Source organism: Ambystoma mexicanum, chromosome 1p, assembly GCF_040938575.1.
Source record: "Ambystoma mexicanum isolate Mex_15411 chromosome 1p, UKY_AmexF1_1, whole genome shotgun sequence".
NCBI classification, from domain to species: Eukaryota; Metazoa; Chordata; class Amphibia; order Caudata; family Ambystomatidae; genus Ambystoma; species Ambystoma mexicanum.
In genome coordinates, this window is record NC_090921.1 from 635,843,265 (window position 1) to 635,863,734 (window position 20,470).

A 20,470-nucleotide genomic window follows, 5' to 3' on the forward strand; every position below is an offset into this window, starting at 1 on the left:
GGACCAAGCCGCTGCTCCTGGTCCAAATTTGGTGGAAATCCGTCCAGCGGTTTGGGCTGTAGACGCGAGCAAAATTTTTTTCCCATTCACTCTATGGAGAGTGAGTATAATGTATACAAATATGAGCATATAGAGGGAACGTAGAGTAATAAAAATAAAACTATGACAAAGTGCTGATAACCATAATGATTATCTTCATGCACAGAAAGGATTGCTCTCTTACAAGCCTGTATCTTCCGCTATGTACATGTTTCATATATGATGTGACAGGACCCCAAGTCTACAAATATAGTACCTTTTCAATTTTTACTTCCTGACTGTTACTGTAGAAAACTATGTGGCTTCGATATGTCAGTAAAGGATAAAAAGGGAGAGGCAGCCATGTGATGTCATCAGTTATGTCATCAATGACATTTGTGATCTCATCTTTGATGTCCTGGGTGTTAGTGTTAGCAGTGCACGGTGGCGCGAGTTATGGTTGCTTATGTTACCATAACTGGCGAATTTCAAGGGTTTTTCGGTTTTACTTGGAACCATAACGTCCCTTTAACAAAGTTTTTTCACTGAAATTCATAGGTTTTTAGTAGCACAACTTAACCATAATATCCCTGACATGTAACATAGAACATACTAACCCCCTCGTAGTGATTTTCATGTCCGCGGACTACCGCCATGTCCGCGGACACATCGAAAATCTGAGCGTGGTGAATGTAAATTTAAATAGTGTGCCCCATTTCCCCTTTGAAGTTGGCTCTGAAAAGAGCCGTTTTTTTTTTTTTTACAGATTCGTGACAGACACCTATTATTTTATATTTTTTTTCATGTTTTTTTTTCTAATTTTACTCCTAAAATCTTCACATAACCTTCTCCAAAGCAACCCTTACATTCCAAAATAAAAAGGCATTTCCGGTAAAAGATAAACAAATGCCATCTTCTTTAAAATTAACAGCATTACTGGCATCAATATTCTCATTGTTACAGAAGAACATACCAGCTCTAAGCATGAATGCACACATGCCTCGGTTGATGACACACCTAGCAATGTTTTGCTGAGGACAAAAAACTGAACTATTGTCCCATATTGCCCTAGGTAGTAATCCAGAAAAAATTACTTTCGCATTTGGAAGGATCTTCACTACGGCTTGAACCAAGCGTTCCAAATCAGCCAACAAAGTAAGGGGCACTGACGTTGCCCAAATGGAAAGCACCATAGTGCAAAACTACCACATGCGGACTGTTCATCGTGGCCATATCCGCACAAACTTGTACAATTCCCTGTACATTGCAATCAGGCACAGTGCTCCACACCACCTCCACTCCTTTGACATCAAAGTTCTTTGCAACATGCCTGCATTCAGCGTACTGCTGTAAACCATGCACAAACATATCTCCGAGCACCAACACCCTGACTTTCTCCACTTCTGCCATCTTCACCACACACAGTCTCTTTCAACACAAATCCACAACCTCAACATCTGATTGGCTGATCTGTACAGTCTTCTTTCCATGTTGGATTTCCTGGAAAAACCCGGATTTACCACGCCCTGTCCACGAACAGCCGCGGTGTCCGCAGACGGCGTCCACTTTACTCTCTGTACCATTCCCTCATTGCATACAGCTAAGCAATCACACAATACGAATAACGTCCTCAGAACACCCCCATTTTGTGAATTTTCGAACATTTCAGGACAATTATCAATTCATTATTCTACATATTAACATTACAAATATTATACTTTTATCTTGTACTCTGCACACAATGCTATCTTTCTCCATTAGCAGCTCAGTATACTACATAGAATCCCATAATACAATGCTATTTATTGATATAAATGCATCGTTCAAAGCACTAATAACGGTATGATATTTATTGCAATATCCTTGACACTTTTTTCGGAACATTATAATGAAAATCCCTAGTACACAAATTCCATGAAAAGTACATACACATGTGATGTCATCAGTGATTTCATCAATGGCATTTGCAATGTCATCTTTGATGTCCTGGGTGTTAGTTTTAGCAGTGCATGGTGTTGGCGCAAGTTATTTTTCATAGCTTACCATAACTTGCTATTTTCAGGGGTCTTTCGGCTGTACTTAGAACCATAACGTCCTTTAAACAAACTTTTTTTAATATCACGCAAACAATATACAAACATGGCGTGCAAAAACCAACTTCTACAGATGGCTTTACACAGAATGTTGCAAAGTAAGAATTTATGCTCGTTCACAGTGAAGGTCAGCTGCTTCCATTTTTTTCTCGGGCCCCGGAGAGGCTCACGAAGCACACTATAAGGTTGTATTGTGTTTTGACCTTGACAGACAGAGATTGTGATGAAAGACTTCTCTTGAAGGAGTGTTGCTAAAACGTAAGAGAAGATAAAGATGAAATTTCTGAAACGAAAACACTTTTACATATTATATCACTATGCGAAAGATCGTTGGCACACGCAGAGTCGTATTTTGGGACTGCACCACTCGTAGACAATGGAAATTGCAATTGTACTGTAAGTAACCCTTTACATTACTTTATACCAAATATAATTACAATAGCGTAGCATTAAAGACCTCTGAAGTTGAACTTGTTCGTTGAAAGTGGCATAATGTTTTCTACCGCGCACTATCACCGCCGAATTGATCCCCTGTCGTTTAGAGGGCTCTGAAAAAGGCAGACGACACAGAGTGGGTTAATATAAATAATTTAACCGGTCTATAGGCGGTCAAGTGCTCTACTCGCTATGCCACTTCACTGTAGCCTGTCAAGTGGCACAGCGAGTACAGCACTCGCTTTGACATCCGTACACAGCTTGCTAACGCAAATTCGAATCCGGCAAGGCCAAACTCAGCCTTTCATCCTTCCGTGGTCGATAAATGAGCACCACACACCGTGGTTAATAATAAGCACTGCTTAGAGCTATATGAATGGGAAAATATTATTATTTTATTATTAACATACTCTGTTGCACTATCTTCGATAGCAAATAGTTTCACGCCCTAATAAATAAAATGATGATTTTTAAAGAAGATCGGCTGGTGAGACTAATTTATGTTTTTTAAAACAGGTAAGTGGCCCCGTTTTGTCTATGTCACGATTTACATACTCCAGCGGATGGGGTCTTCAACTGCCAGGTGCAAGTCCAAATATGCAACTTCATGACCCTCACCATTTTATGGGACAATCGCCAAGGACCAATATGCCCTTAGCAGTACTAGCGGCTACAAACAACATACCAACCAATACGGTGGTCTAATGGCTCCTTGTTGGAGCAACCTTCCGATTATCAGAGAGACCATTTACTGCTTTTATCATAAACCAACAGCCTATCTACCGCAAAGGAACAACGCGTGGCTCCAAATAAACTTTTGCTGATCGACAGCAGAGACAATAGCAAATCGCTGAATATTCACTAAACATTTCATGTGAAATAAATGTACTTTACCAAATGTACAATCCTGCTGTTTACTTTTAAACCACAGTTTCATATTCCGAATTGTGGCGCACTGAGTTGTAACCTGATCTAACACTCTCTGTACCGCAAAGGAACATCACGTGTCTCAACATGAACTTTTGCGGATCGACAACAAAGACAAATGCAAATTGCTGAATATTCTCTAAACATTTGATGTCAAATAAATGTACTTTACAACATTTACAATCTTGCTCTTTCCTTTTAAATCACTGTTTCATATTCTGAATTGTGGCGCGCTGTGTTGTGACATAATGTGTGTTGTCTTCCGGGTTCTGTGTAAAGTCGCGTAGTACTGGAGACGACTGGGTGCGTTTCATTACGCACCCTGTAACGTCACGGAGAAAGGCGGGGAATATGAATGCTTTGATAATATCAGGCTTAGTGGCGGGAGATATGATTTAGTGTCGCAAAAGCAAGTCAGCCAGGTCAATAGCGCCAGTCATAGGATTATCACATAATGTCGACGCACACCAGCCGGATTTATCGTTTCTTTAGTGGACAAAAAGTCGGTTGACGCCCCTAGGAAATTGTACTATTAGCGAACAAAAGGAGTGCTCTTAAAACACTTTCACCCTGACAACGAACAATACAAACAACGTTCTCAGAACACCCCCATTTTGTGTAATTGCAACCATTTCGGGACACTGCAAGTGTTCTTAGAACACATTCAACTAGACAGATTACAATACGGACAGCGTCCTGAGGACACCCCCAGTTTGTGTATTTACGAACAATTAAGTACACCGCAAGTGTTCATAGCTCATTTTTACCTTCCTTGCGAACAAAAATGACACATACTCCGTCCTCTAAACACCCCACCATTTAGTTTATTTACAAAATGTCAGAACAGCCGTGTTCTCCGCGGACAAATCGAACGCAACAAAAAGGTCTAGCACATAAAAAAACAAAGCATTGAACCTATCTCATACTCCCCAACCCTCCCCAAACACTCTTACACACCAACACACGGCACTAAATACAATTTTTTATCCACCTTTCACTGCGCTGTACGCGGTCGACTGCGAATACAAGATGGCGGGCGCCACAGAAAATCTGACGCGCTCCACGCCCCTCGCCGTCCAATCAGCGAACACGTTGCATGTCCGCGGACATGACGCAAGCCCATGGGCCAATCGGGGTGCTGTCCGCGGAGCGAACAGGGAAGTCCGTCCGTGAAGTGAACGCAGATATCACTAATTTCTTTGCCTTACATTTTGGTCATTTTTAAAAAAACTACTGGACAGATTTACACCAAATTTACAAAAGCACGCTTTTGGGACCAGGCCGCCGCTCCTGCCGCAAATTTGGTGTAAATCCGTCCAGCGGTTCGGGCTGTAGCCGTGCGCAAAGTTTTTTCCCATTCAGTCTATGGGGGAAAAAAAAGTTTTGGGACCCCCCTATAACTTTCCCCCCCCTGGACGAATCCTCACCAAACTTTGCAAAAAAATTCAGAGTGACCCAACTACTTTTTTTGCAAAGTTTGGTGAGGATCCGTCCAGGAGAGCGAAGTTATAAGCCGCCCAAAAAGTGCTCTTCCTATGGAAACAGCAACTTAACCATAACTACATGGCCACTACCGTGGCCATGTAATATATATATAGGGTTTCGGGTTGACACTGTTTGTTTTTCCAGTTTTGGTGGTGTTTTTCCAGGATCTTCAATTTCAGAGTTTCAGTGCTTACCTGTTTCCCTGTAAAAAGATTGCGGACAACTCTGTTTTTCCAGTGTAGACAAAAATGTATCTTTCATTAATGCACGTATATTATGCATAATTCTTTTGAAGAAAAAATAAATCACAGTTTATGCAGTCCTCATCTCTTGGCCTTCTTGGACTTGTGGACCTGAATTTACAATGGCAAATATAAACTACACATAGGAAAATGCAAAGAGTAAAACAAGGATTCTAGTCTCCTAAAATGGGGCAAGAACTTAAGACATGCACTACCCAAAGCAAACAATAAATAATTATGTACAGGAGAGTATGGGGAAGGCGCATTGGAGATAGAGTCAAGTTTATCGGTCTATTCATTTTTAAAGTTGCATGCAGGATGAAGAACTGAGTGGCCTGTTTTTGTAAACACCCTTGTGGGGAACTAAACATCTCATCACACAGATAACAAGGAAGCGCCTTGATAACAATAAAAACTGTACATATTTACTAAGTGGAAAGTTAAATAGATTCGGAAACAATAAAAAAAGTATTCGATATTTAGTTTGATGGGAATTAGGGATTCCAAATCTCAGACATACCTCTACCATTCTTTAACCAAAGTACACAATCCAATTTTGCTGACACCTTTGCAGTATGGGAATACAAGTGACCCTTCCTTGGTCCATTGCATCAATAGAACTTAAACGGACTAGCGTTTGATGGACGATCATTGGAACACAAGGCTCCATTTGATCAAGTAGAGCATTCAGATGTTCTCTGATAAATGACTAACTGATGGTTTTTCAGCCCAGTAGCGTAGGGAATCCAATATTATTAAGGGGAAATTATAAATGCACATTTCATTTTGGATCACATTCAGGTACTAAAATGTCTAAGAAATGTACACTAGATGGCAATGTTGACCCTGTTTCCAAATTAATACAGGAATTATTGTATAGAAAGGCCTGTCCTGCAATCTTGTGGATATTTTAAAATAAACCACTGGAAGGGAACATTATATTCTGGAGGTGAGGGGATGAGGGGGCTAGGATGCAGAAATGAGGTCACCTGATTTTACAGAAAGAAATATAGTGAAGCATAAATATAAAAGATTTTTACTGCATAAACTCAATGTTAAAGAAAGGTGGACATAGATTGAATGTATCGTTGACATATCTCACAAATGCAAGTAATTTGCATGTGACTGCATTTTTTTCAGTGTGCATGTGCGCTGAATTTAAAGTACAGCATAGCCCTCAACTGTAGCCAATTGCCATTGGGGATGGTAGGCTAGTTTATAATAGGCTGGTCCCTCTTTAGCACTGCCAACCACACAATCCAATCATCTGCAGGCTCTGACTGATGAAGACCACCACATCGGATTTGCCCGTGCTTGGCTTCTTAACATTTCCCCATGAGCGGCGTGTGCTCTAAGATGGTTGCCGCCGCTGCGACCACGAAGACCTCTGTTTACCTGCCTGCAGCCTAAGCCCGCCTCGGCACTTGCGGATTGGCTAGGGCTTTGTTCTTTACCCCGAGGCCCAGGGCGCCGGACGGCAAAGCCAGCCCCCCTTTACCTATAAGGGTAGCAATGTTCTGTCTGGGCCTGTCTGTGCCTGTCCAGGCGTGGACGGCGCATAGGAGCATTGTCCCCCACCTCAGCTGTTGTGACCATGATGCCGTCTACCTTGGTGCTGCATGTAGCATGTCTGTTGCACTATCTTATCCTCTCTTCTACTCGCTTCCAATACCCTCCTTCCTGTGCTGTGGCCTCGCTGCTGTGCCTGCTTTACTTGCTCTTGTTAATGTTAATTTTAATGTTAAAGGATATTTGTACCACGCACTATCACCACCGGAGTAATCCCCTGGCAATCTGGTGGCTCTGAAAAAAAAGGGGGGGGTTAGGGGGTGAGTTAGTGGGAATAAGCTGGAAAAGTTCAAGGGAGCAGTGATGTGATGTTGGCAGCCTCAAATCGGTAACTCCGTTGGCTGAGCTTGAGGTGTTTTCAGGTCAGTAGCCGTCGTGTGCTGTTGTGCGGGTCTATGTGTGGCTTGTTTTGTTGTTGCAGTGTAGTGAAGTTTGTGCGGATTGTTGTGTTATAGACTTGTGGTTGCGTTTGGTTGGAGTTTGAGAGGTGTATGCAGAGGGGTAAAATCGTTAGTGGGTTGGTTACTTAGGCAAATGCTAACAATCACAGTTTGATCCAAGTGTGGCGCATGCCGACCCCCACGATCCGATCCAGACGCGATGCCGGGCAACGTTCACGACTACGTCCCGATACGAAGCCAGCCAATGCCCACGACCATGTCCAGGTGCGGCACATGCCAACACCCACCACCCCATCCAGGTGTGGCACACGCCGACATCCACGATCCCAGACATACGCGACGTCAGCCAATGTCCTCGACTACGTCCATGTGTGGCACCCGCCAACATCCAGAATTCCTTCCAAGTGTGGCATGTGCCAACAACCACAACTCTATCCAGGTATGGCACATGCCAATGATCACAGCCCCATCCGAGTGTGGCACATGCCAACATCCACTACTGCGTCCAAATGCGGCACTTGCCAAGACTCACAAGCCCATCCAGACGCACCACCGGCCAGTGCTCACGACTACATCCAGGTGCGGCACATGCCAACACTCGCAACTCCACCCAAGTGTGGCACGTGCCAACAACCACGATTCCATCCAATTGCGGCACATGACAACATTCACAACTCTATCCAAGCGCGGCATATGCCGACATTCATGATCCCATCCAGATGTGACGCCGGCTAATGCGTGCATGCGCAGCACCTGCCATCACTCACAAGCCCATCATGGCCTAGTCCATGCCAATGTCCACAACTCAGTTCAAATGTGGCAGCTGCCAATGTCCACTCAACTCAGTTCAGGTATGGTATCTGGTAGCGTTTAAGGAATGGGTGAGCCTGTAGGGAGGGTTTGCCAGGGTAGCTGATTCTGTCTTTATTAGGTGTTACTTTCGTCCTATGTGATCTAGCGTCTTCTCTCTTGTAATTGCGGATCTTGGTGTTTGTCAGTGTCATTCGAAAATCTGTAATCCTGTTCTTTGTGTCTCCTGTTTGATTGTTTAGTTTTTCAGTTTGAAATGGTGGTGTTAAAGAGCCAGGTTTTTTGTAGTTTTCTGAATTATAGGTGGTCTTTGGTGTTTCTTATTCCTTTCTGGATGTTGTTCCAGGTTTTTGCAGCCAGGTGGGAGAAGGAGGAGCCTTCTAGTTTTTTCTTGAGGTACGGTTTTTGTTCCAGGCGGATTTCGTTGCTTGATCCGAGAAGTCTCGTTGGCTTGTAGATTGTTATTTTCTTTTGTAGAAATTCTGCTCCTTGTCCGCTGATTGCTCTGTGTGTTATGCACATTGTTTTGAAGCTGGTGCGATGTTTGATTGGGAGGCAGTGTAGTATTTTTAGTGCTGGGGTGTTGTGGTCTCTTCTGGATTGTTTGAGGAGAAGTCTGGCTGCTGCATTTTGGATGCGCTGTAGTTTCTTCATGAGGTATTCTGGCATCCCGAGATAGAGGCTGCTTGCGTAGTCGATTCATGACATGATGAGGGCGACGATTGTGAGTGCTTTGTGGGTGAAGAAGAGGAAAGGTAGGATTCTTCTTGTTGTGTGAAGGAGGAAGAAGCATTTCTTGACTATTGCTTCATAACCGTCTTCCCTGCCATTACTCTCTCCTATTCGCTGCCTCTATGCTCCCATCTCCTCCTCATGGTGCAGCCGTGGTTCCACTGCTATCTGGAATGCTGCTTCCCACTTTACTTCCTGGCCCACTGGCCTGTCCTCTCCTCTCCCTCCTTTCTAACTCACCCTTATGCTTGTCTGTTTCATGCGTTCCATCCAGGCATTCTTCACGTCCACCCCTCTCCCTGCGGTGAGTCACTGCTCCCCCCTGCCTCGGCCAACTTTATTGTCAGGAACCCGCTGGCTTTTTGTCTTTTCTTGCATTACACTGTAGCCCATTATCTAACTCTTCCTGCCTAGTAACTACCCACCTGCATACTCTAGGATGGTTTCTTCAGCCCTGTCCTATGTTCTTTTGTACACTCCTGTAAACTGGATGGTCACTCTCACTCTATACAGTGTTTTACTTTTCTTTTTCCTACCTACATCCTCGGATTATTTCCCACATCTTTAGTGTATTTTACATTTGACACCCTGCCACCACTGATTGAACTTTTTGAACCTTACTCTCCCTCCAGATCTTTATGTTCCTCTGGCCGTAACTCTCTGTGTGTTAAATGCTTCGCTAAACAGCGAGCTGGGGGCTGATCTCTTTCCTCAGCAGGCTCCTTCTATGGAAAAGCCTCCCCCTTCCTCTTCGTCTTGAGCCAGATCTCCTCAAATTCCGGAAGCTCCTCAAGACTTTCCTTTTCACCCCCCCCCCTTCCTCCCTTCTCTGTTAACTCCCACAGTTGCTGAGATTGGTGATTGGTGACCAGGGCCCTTATGTGCCCTCCCAGGTCATGGCCTCTCACACCAAACCACCTACCGCCCCCACCCCTGGCAGCACTTTGCCTTGGCATCCACTGGCCTATGTCACCACAGGCCTGCACTTATTTATTGGAGGCTGACCACTCCACCTAGGCACTTACAGCTTCTCAATCCCTAGCACTTCCCTTTTGATACACATAGCACTTACCTCCCACCCCCACTCCCTCATCCCGTCTCTCTCTGCACTTGCACGTTCTGAATGCTCACAAGGCCTAGTAGGTCCGCGTCTATCTTTCATTGTTGTATTTGTTCTTCATTCCCATGGCCCCTCCCTGTTTCCGTGTGGGTGCTTTGAAACACAATTTACTTGATGTATATGCACTTTACAAATGCACAATAAATAAATCAATACTGTGTTTTGCATTGGGCACCCTCCAACCACCGATTGACTTGGATCCTTACTGTGTTATGCATTCATCTCCTGCATCCACTGAAAGTCTTGTTACTGTCTAAGTTGTGTTTTACATTTTTAACCTACAGGTGATACTTGATATAGCCCCTGCACCATGTAGTGAGGCTTTCCCAACTTGTTCACCCACCCTTCCTTCTCTGAGAGTTGCAGCATGGCCAGCATGTTCATTCATTACTGTAATTGTCCCTGTTATCTACCTTCTGTTCCTCCTGCATTGTTGTGTAGCCTCCGACAACATGGGGTGAGGCAGTCAACTGTTCATATGACTTACCTTTATCTGCATTTGTAATGTAGCCCCAGAGGGTGAGGCTTTCCCATGTTGCATGTTACCTAACCTGTACTTGCATTGTGATGTACACCTCACCATAAGGCGAGGCTTTCCCATGGTGCATGTGATCTAACCTGTACGTGAATTGTGATATAGCTCCCTCACCATAGGGCGAGGCTGTCCCATGGTGCATGTGATCTAACCTGTACCTGCATTGTGATGTACCCCTCACCATAAGGCGAGGCTTTCCCATTTTGCATGTGACCAAACCTGTACCTGCATTGTGATGTAGCCCCCTCACCATAGGGCCAGGCTTTCCCATGTTGCATGTAACCTAACCTGTACCTGCATCGTGATATAGCCCTGTCACCATAGGGTGAGGCTTTTCCATGTTGCATGTAACCTAACCTGTACCTGCATTGTGATATAGCCCCCTCACCATAGGGTGAGGCCTTTCCATGTTGCATATTACCTAACCTGTACCTGCATTGTGATGTAGCCCCATAGGGTTAGGCTTTCCCATGTTGCATGTGATCTAACCTGTACCTGCATTGTGATATAGCCCCCTCACCATAGGGTGAGGCTTTTCCATGTTGCATGTTACCTAACCTGTACCTGCATTGTGATGTAGCCCCATAGGGTTAGGCTTTCCCATGTTGCATGTGATCTAACCTGTACCTGCATTGTGATGTAGCCCCCTCACCATAGGGCCAGGCTTTCCCATGTTGCATGTAACCTAACCTGTACCTGCATCGTGATATAGCCCTGTCACCATAGGGTGAGGCTTTTCCATGTTGCATGTAACCTAACCTGTACCTGCATTGTGATATAGCCCCCTCACCATAGGGTGAGGCTTTTCCATGTTGCATGTTACCTAACCTGTACCTGCATCGTGATATAGCCCTGTCACCATAGGGTGAGGCTTTTCCATGTTGCATGTTACCTAACCTGTACCTGCATTGTGATGTAGCCCCCTCACCATAGGGCCAGGCTTTCCCATGTTGCATGTAACCTAACCTGTACCTGCATCGTGATTTAGCCCTGTCACCATAGGGTGAGGCTTTTCCATGTTGCATGTAACCTAACCTGTACCTGCATTGTGATATAGCCCCCTCACCATAGGGTGAGGCTTTTCCATGTTGCATGTTACCTAACCTGTACCTGCATTGTGATGTAGCCCCCTCACCATAGGGCCAGGCTTTCCCATGTTGCATGTAACCTAACCTGTACCTGCATCGTGATATAGCCCTGTCACCATAGGGTGAGGCTTTTCCATGTTGCATGTGATCTAACCTGTACCTGCATTGTGATATAGCCCCCTCACCATAGGGCCAGGCTTTCCCATGTTGCATGTAACCTAACCTGTACCTGCATCGTGATATAGCCCTGTCACCATAGGGTGAGGCTTTTCCATGTTGCATGTAACCTAACCTGTACCTGCATTGTGATATAGCCCCCTCACCATAGGGTGAGGCTTTTCCATGTTGCATGTTACCTAACCTGTACCTGCATTGTGATGTAGCCCCATAGGGTTAGGCTTTCCCATGTTGCATGTGATCTAACCTGTACCTGCATTGTGATATAGCCCCCTCACCATAGGGCCAGGCTTTCCCATGTTGCATGTAACCTAACCTGTACCTGCATCGTGATATAGCCCTGTCACCATAGGGTGAGGCTTTTCCATGTTGCATGTAACCTAACCTGTACCTGCATTGTGATGTAGCCCCCTCACCATAGGGTGAGGCTTTTCCATGTTGCATGTTACCTAACCTGTACCTGCATTGTGATGTAGCCCCCTCACCATAGGGCCAGGCTTTCCCATGTTGCATGTAACCTAACCTGTACCTGCATCGTGATATAGCCCTGTCACCATAGGGTGAGGCTTTTCCATGTTGCATGTAACCTAACCTGTACCTGCATTGTGATATAGCCCCCTCACCATAGGGTGAGACTTTTCCATGTTGCATGTTACCTAACCTGTACCTGCATTGTGATGTAGCCCCATAGGGTTAGGCTTTCCCATGTTGCATGTGATCTAACCTGTACCTGCATTGTGATATAGCCCCCTCACCATAGGGTGAGGCTTTTCCATGTTGCATGTTACCTAACCTGTACCTGCATTGTGATGTAGCCCCATAGGGTTAGGCTTTCCCATGTTGCATGTAACCTAACCTGTACCTGCATTGTGATGTAGCCCCATAGGGTTAGGCTTTCCCATGTTGCATGTGATCTAACCTGTACCTGCATTGTGATATAGCCCCCTCACCATAGGGCCAGGCTTTCCCATGTTGCATGTAACCTAACCTGTACCTGGATCGTGATATAGCCCTGTCACCATAGGGTGAGGCTTTTCCATGTTGCATGTAACCTAACCTGTACCTGCATTGTGATATAGCCCCCTCACCATAGGGTGAGGCTTTTCCATGTTGCATGTTACCTAACCTGTACCTGCATTGTGATGTAGCCCCATAGGGTTAGGCTTTCCCATGTTGCATGTGATCTAACCTGTACCTGCATTGTGATATAGCCCCCTCACCATAGGGCCAGGCTTTCCCATGTTGCATGTAACCTAACCTGTACCTGCATCGTGATATAGCCCTGTCACCATAGGGTGAGGCTTTTCCATGTTGCATGTAACCTAACCTGTACCTGCATTGTGATGTAGCCCCCTCACCATAGGGTGAGGCTTTTCCATGTTGCATGTTACCTAACCTGTACCTGCATTGTGATGTAGCCCCCTCACCATAGGGCCAGGCTTTCCCATGTTGCATGTAACCTAACCTGTACCTGCATCGTGATATAGCCCTGTCACCATAGGGTGAGGCTTTTCCATGTTGCATGTAACCTAACCTGTACCTGCATTGTGATATAGCCCCCTCACCATAGGGTGAGACTTTTCCATGTTGCATGTTACCTAACCTGTACCTGAATTGTGATGTAGCCCCATAGGGTTAGGCTTTCCCATGTTGCATGTGATCTAACCTGTACCTGCATTGTGATATAGCCCCCTCACCATAGGGTGAGGCTTTTCCATGTTGCATGTTACCTAACCTGTACCTGCATTGTGATGTAGCCCCATAGGGTTAGGCTTTCCCATGTTGCATGTAACCTAACCTGTACCTGCATTGTGATATAGCCCCCTCACCATAGGATGAGGCTTTTCCATGTTGCATGTTACCTAACCTGTACCTGCATTGTGATGTAGCCCCATAGGGTTAGGCTTTCCCATGTTGCATGTGATCTAACCTGTACCTGCATTGTGATGTAGCCCCCTCACCATAGGGCAAGGCTTTCCCATGTTGCATGTGACCTAACCTGTACCTGCATTGTGATGTAGCCCCCTGTTTTGTCATTACATACCTCTCTCTGATTCCCCCTCACTTCCCCTCCTCCTCTCTGCCCCTTTTTCATGTTCAGAACTTGCATGATCCAAATCACCTCACAGCCCCCCCCTTTGTCTTGATGCGCCTTGAAACACAATTTTTGCTGTATAGTGCACATTACAAATAAACAATAAAGAAAGAATACAGCAGAGTCCTACAAAAAATCAGTCCAGCTGTCAGTCATTCACATAGCAGTCCCTGCCCTACATGAACACTCTACATTGGACAGCTGGTATAATGTCATTTAATTAGTCATCTCTGCTAGTAATTGAACAGTCACCCGACAGTGCTTTGAGGCCATAACAACGGAAGTAGATGCTAAACAAATCTGAATTAACATAACGTATTTTGTAGATTTTTTTGGATCTCAGGATTTCCAAATTAACCTTCCCTTGCTCTCATGAACATGTGCAATTTGTTCCAGAGATGTGGGTGAAAGTGTATTCCCCTTGAGAGAATGAACATGTTTAACAAGGTTTAACCACAACTTTAGCATCTACAGCTCAAAGGAGAGAACTGCCGGGTGATAGTTAGGGAGATGACAGTTAGCGAAGACAGAGTAAAAATACTTCACCGAATACAATACTTGTATATATTAAAAAGGTGAAAAGTGGAACATTGGAGTTAGATAAGGTCACATGTACCAAACCCATCCCCGACCCGCCCAAAATGTACTCGATCGGATGGATTTCAAATAGAGTTAAACAAAATAAGGACCTACAACTCTAGCAATCACGCGTCTTAAAAGAGGGATTCCATAGAATATAGGATTTTTCTTTGAGGTGGTAAATTATCCACAGAAAGTGATGAAGAGAGAGGAAGAAAGAGAGACAAATAGGGTGGAAAAACTGTACAGATTGGCCCCTTTGGTTAACAAGGTCAGAGGCCACCCTTTTCTTTGCCTTTATCATTCTCAGTACAACCTTCAATACGTGAAATGGGGGAATATCTGGTGGAAATATATACAATGTAGTGACCCCATGGTTTATTGAAAATGTGAAATGCCTTGTGGTCAAACACCTGTTATGGTTGGGAGTGGACGGGCCGGTTTGCCTAACTGATTAGATCCAAAGAAAAGACTCTCCCTGGACGTAGAATATTCGTGTCAATGATTTATTTGCAGGAACCCAACGTGGGCAAGGCTGCTCCCTAACAAGGAAACCGCCGTAAATCTGCACAGTTAACCTAACAAGGTCTGATTCTTACATTCACAACATTCGAGAATGGAAATCCAGCTATTTTACAAAAAGGAAGTGAACGGTGGATGTGATTAAGAGGACATTCTCTCCAACAGTGATCATCAGTGGAAAGTCCCATCTTTCTTGCTTTTCTTACAGCGATTACACATGTTATATTAGTGAGCCCAGCCCTGATAAAGACCAGGAACCGGTCAGTCAAAACACTTGTTGGCACTAGTACACTTTGAAGATATACAGGATGTATAAGAAATGGAATTTAAAATAATTATCAGCATTCTCCACTAGGACATTTTCTTATTGATGACACTATCTAACTGCATTGCTGGTTCTGATCATTCCTTCACTATCAGTCTTAAATTAGCCTGCATACAATTAACAACGACATGCGCATGGGACATTGGTGCAGTAACAGTTTTTCCTGTGAAAGCTAGGTTTGGTTCCTGTACCAGTTTTAACAAATGCTGATGGCACAATCTTGCACCATGGGCATCAGTACAAGCCTGGTGGTAATTTTGTGGTAATTGTATGAAATAACCTCCAAAATCATTTACCGTTACCGTCACTTGGTCTGGTGGAATAACTTGCTAGATTACAAGTAGTAGTTAGGCAGTCTGAATTCCCATTTCTTGAATACCTAGGACTCCATGGGGATTTTTTTCAGATTTACTACAAGTGGTAATTCAGCCATGGTAAATCCACCTATTTTTGGTCTTCCTTCACTTTAAGGTCAAAACGCTGAATTTGGCGGGTGGTAAAAGTGGCTGTAATTCTGCTACAGCCAAAAAAAGATGGCGGCAACAGAATTACTGCCATGTGTTTACCGCAGAGCTTGTAATGAGTTTGTAAGTAACATGATGGGAGCATGACTTGGCAATTCATAAGAGCAATGCCCAGACTATAACATCTCAGGTTCCTAATTAATTAGCTCTATGTTATTGGTGCCTAGGGGTACTGTTTGATGGACAAATGTCTTGGTATCTATTGACTTTGTCAAAAAAGCAAGTATTCTCAGTTGATGTTGGATTAAAGTGCCACCAGTAATTGGTCAAGGAAGTGACCAAGATCGGATATGGGCCGAGGTATGACATGTGTTCTAAAGTGCACACTTGGAGGCTGGAGAAGATTCTGCGTCAGATTTGAAGACGGGCTCCAGGTTCTGTCCAGGCTACATTTTCACAGAAAAGGCTAGAGCATGACCTTCCATATTTGAATCTCACAAAAAGTGCACACTAGTTCAACATCTAGGAGAGATGTCCTTGTAAATGAATTGCTGTAGTAAATTACTAGAAAACATCACTGATACTAGGCAAAGGATAGGCATTTGCTAGACAATGGTATAATGGTATTTACCAGGACATAAGATCGCAACAGCTGCAAAATAGAGTGATTACCTGCGCATCTGATGTCACTACCTGGCAAATGCTTATCTAATACATCTTACAAAAACTGTTGGCTTTGTCATTGCTTCTTTTTAACAGGGTTTCTCTGCATGCAAGAGATATAAATAAAGTGGCTAAAGGCACACTTAGTTAAGACTTTTGTATTACGCCAGTATCTATTTAGAGAAGCAGTTATGCCATTAACTCTCAGCAGACTGCTTACAAAAAACTTTGGCAGGCTAAAGTTCGATGATACTACTTGATAGAGCAAGCTCAAAAAGATCCCAGGAGGATGTTTAGGGCAGGGAAGGGCAGATAGTGGATGGGAATGGCCATAGGGATTAGCATGGCCATGGGCCGTCAATGGGTGGGTAAATAACAAAACACCCACTGGATGAGTGTCCCTCCTCACATGTCACCTCTCCCCTACCTGTGCTCCAATGCAATAGTTTTGTCTTATGGGTGGTGCTTAAGGGCCACCTAATAGCCCAAGCTAAAAAGAGAAATTAATCTTATTAAACAGGAAGGGGTGGTGGATGTTTTCTCTATAAAAGAAAACCATGTACCAGCTACTCAATATTTTAAGACATTTATTTATGTATTGGACATTTGTATGGCGCCTATACACAGGGGTTTCCAGGTGCCACAAGACAAGATGGGGTGTCGGGGAGGGGAGGGGGTGGTTGACACAGGAATCACAAAAGTTCAACAACAAAGAAACGGTTATATTGGCCATGTGACAATCCTACCATGAAAAGTGCATGACAAGGTGATAAGTGAAAGGGTGGTAGAGGGAGAAGTGAAGGAGTGGAGTGCCCCCACGGGTGGGGGCAGGCAAGTGCGGATCGGGCCAAGGCGGCAAGTGTGCATACCTGGACAATGCTGACCTGCAACAGTATCTGCAGAAGTTGCTTCTCAAGCTTGAAGGTCTTTTTTCTACTCCTTCGCCTAAATCAATAGATGGCAGATTGAAATAAATATCCCTGATGTAGAAGGTTTTGTTGCTAAGCGACCTTAGAAATAGCAAATCATCTATTCCTTGGATGTTTCCATTTAAAAGGCAGGAAAGCAACAGTTCTGGCTGTGTAGGCAAAGTGAATGCTAGGAGGATGGAGAAGGGGGTTGCATTTGGGGATGGATGCATATGCACCAAGGATGTGCCATGCCCCCCAACTTCTACAAACGGGCAGCGATGGCCCGTGTCACAACAGGACATAGCCAGCATCTGCAAATGCCCCTTTGAGCCAGTCATTCAGATTCTGCAAATGTGCAAAAAAAACTACCAGCCAACAATTGGTGAAGCAAGGCAAGTGTATGGAAAGGTGAAGGGGTGGACTGCACAGAGTTAGGAGGGGAGGGGGATGGCCTGTGAGCATTTTGCTCATTATCAATACTGGTTCTCCTTTAACATTCACTTCTTTGCTTAAATATTCAAAGTGGATGTATGTTTTATTTCTGTTCACGGCAACTTGCTGACATTTTCCCTTACTGTGGGCTAAATCTATTTCCAATGTTCTGTACTATTAATATCTATGTTTTAATATACAATTTCTGTGCATTGTTCCTCTTTTCCTTGCAGTATAACAGCAACAGCAGCCAGCATAGGTGCAGCGGGCATCCCACAGTCGGGGTTGGTCACGATGGTTATCGTACTCACATCTGTTGGTCTTCCCACTGATGACATCACTCTTATTGTCGCCGTTGATTGGGCATTGTAAGTTTTATTTGCTTGACAGTGTTTGTTTAAACGCCACATTCTAATAAGAAACTTAATTACAAAAATAGAGTTGTTGTTCAAAATGTAAATGGGCAACCCTACTGTGAGCATTTGCTTTGTTTCATTACTTTTCGGCTGCAATAATAGGAGTCTAGTGTCAGACCTAAAGTGCCATCCGTTCTGCACTTCTAGGCCAAAGCTCTGACTAGGTTGCATTTTCCCTAGCTGGTGTGTACCTGACTTTTCCCGGATAACTCATCAAAGGTCCTGTCATCAGTCTGCATAACAATTGTGCTTCCTGAGAGACTGTCCCTGAGGATGAAACTGTCAAAGACATCCTGTTACAACTATAAAGGTCTTCTCACACAGCTGGCTATGGGGGCATCACTGATTGGTCGCAACCGCTCAGTGACTACAGTGGTTTTCCCCCCTTGGGGTGTCTCCGCTAGAGCCCCCTGTGCAGATACAGCAACAAGCCCAACAGCCATACCATTCTTCTAGGAGAGAGTGACATGAAAAAGGTAGTTATAGGTGGGCATGGCTACTGCCATATATTGACGTGTTTGTGAATGGTGTCTGGATTCAAATTGCGAATCTGCACTCTGATACCTGAATAACAGCCCAGAAAAGCTGTCTTTGCATCACTAACACTCTAAACCACTGCTGCTGGCCATGCATTTTGCGAGGACTTGAGTGTTGGTTTTAAGTATTGGGGATTTGAAGAAGGTTCCAAACAACGAGGATCTCAGCATTTGAACCGCCTTTGGAAAGGAATTCAAGCGATTCCCCTGACGAAGTGCTATGCTTAGCATTGTGCCCCATCTTTAATATTGTCCCCTGTGCGTACTATAGGTTACGCCTCTGGATCAGAGCCAGTATCCCACTCCGAAAATCAGAAACCAGTGCTTCTCTTCCATTTGCTACAATGAGACTGAATCAGGGTTGAGCCTCTGCAAGTCCCAGTGTCGTACTCCCGTAGTAAAACTTTGTACACAAAGGTCCCGTTTGACTTTTCTCTTCACAGACAGGTTACCTTAAAAAGTAAAGTGACGTCCTACCAACGTGGAGTTGACATTGACTCCTGTACCATAAGTACAACAAGGCGAGTAAAGAAAAGCTTACGAAAGCCTAGGTTTAGGAAGGGGACAGCACATCCTAAATAATGGGCCAGACAGCACTGCCTAAAATCAGGCATTGTTTAATTGTATTGGTTACGCAGTGTGAGCTTAGATATCTGGTATCATTGGGATGCCAATGTGATGTGCTGAATAAGCAAATATGCTGAAAAACTGGAAGTTGGTTCTCCGGGTGGCAAAGAACCAGTTAGTGGAGAAAAAGGATGGATAAAACCTCCTGGTATTTTTGCTCCTTACTACCACTTTACCATTGAAACATTTAATTATCTGGCATGGAAACTTTACTTTCCAGCTTTTTATTTTTTGTATTTTTAACAAGAATGGTTCTATTTCTGGCAGTCGGTTATGCTGGATAGTAGAATGCAGAGTCTATGAAGTGTCAGATAACAAAGCATTTACTGTGTTTTTAATTGGTGAAACTGTGCACAGTGCCAAAAACGATTAGCATCTTACCATTGTTTTTCAATTCCTCGTACATATATATATTTTTAAAAAACACTCATCTCGTATAAAAGCGGCTCAGCCCGTTTCTCAAGCAGGTGCTGTGATAATAAAGAAGGTTCTCCTATTCTATATGACCAAATCCTTCGAGGTGAATGCAAGGCATACTCACAAATCCATAAAGGAAATAAGTCGCAGCACTCCACTGATTTAAAAATAGAGGGATTTTAATAGATTCAGGATACAAGAATCACAGAACCATGGCAAAATGAGAGATACTCATTGGGCAAAAAAACTGCCACGCGTTCCACCACCACCGCGGCTTCGTCAGTCTAGTATATAATGTGCAATTCATAAGCGTTCTTTTTAAAACATCATGTACATTGGTGCATGTTACAACAACTTCAAACATAAAGAAAGGACTGATACATAACACTGGTTCTATCTCCCAACATGGGTGCCACTTTTACCTAGTATTGACAAAATATACTTAGTCAGATTCTAATATTAACCAGTTACATATTAACATATATTACACAGCCCAGTTTATGCACTGTGGTTACACTTCTTATACAAGTAGGTTTACGCTTTTAATATGCAACTTTATGGAAAGAAATTTTAAAATATAGGCTCCGTCTCATAAAATACGAGTCAAGCCCCCCCAAAAAAAAACAATGATGGTCAGTGAGAACAGACTAATGGCAGCAGCAGCGCTCTAGTTTAACCCTTACAATTGACTTGTGTCAATGATTCGAAAACTCCAACATGGTGCAAGATGTATAGACAAGTGTGCATGGATGCATGGCACTCAATGGGATTAAAACGTAGTTCAGGAGTGCTTAAGTTTACATATTCTCATGTGAAATTGGCTCCTTATACTGAATAAAGTGTTAATGTAT

General features: G+C 43.9%; 1 protein-coding gene across 3 annotated transcripts in view; it reads left to right on the forward strand.

Moving 5' to 3' along the window:
* Positions 1-20,470, forward strand: part of LOC138577868 (excitatory amino acid transporter 5-like) — a 518,879-nt gene that overhangs the window by 422,176 nt on the left and 76,233 nt on the right. For all 3 annotated transcript variants that reach the window (XM_069649661.1, XM_069649664.1, XM_069649663.1), the window contains one exon: positions 17,857-17,991. In XM_069649661.1, the coding sequence (XP_069505762.1) occupies positions 17,857-17,991 (135 nt within the window). The remainder of the gene's footprint in view (positions 1-17,856; positions 17,992-20,470) is intronic.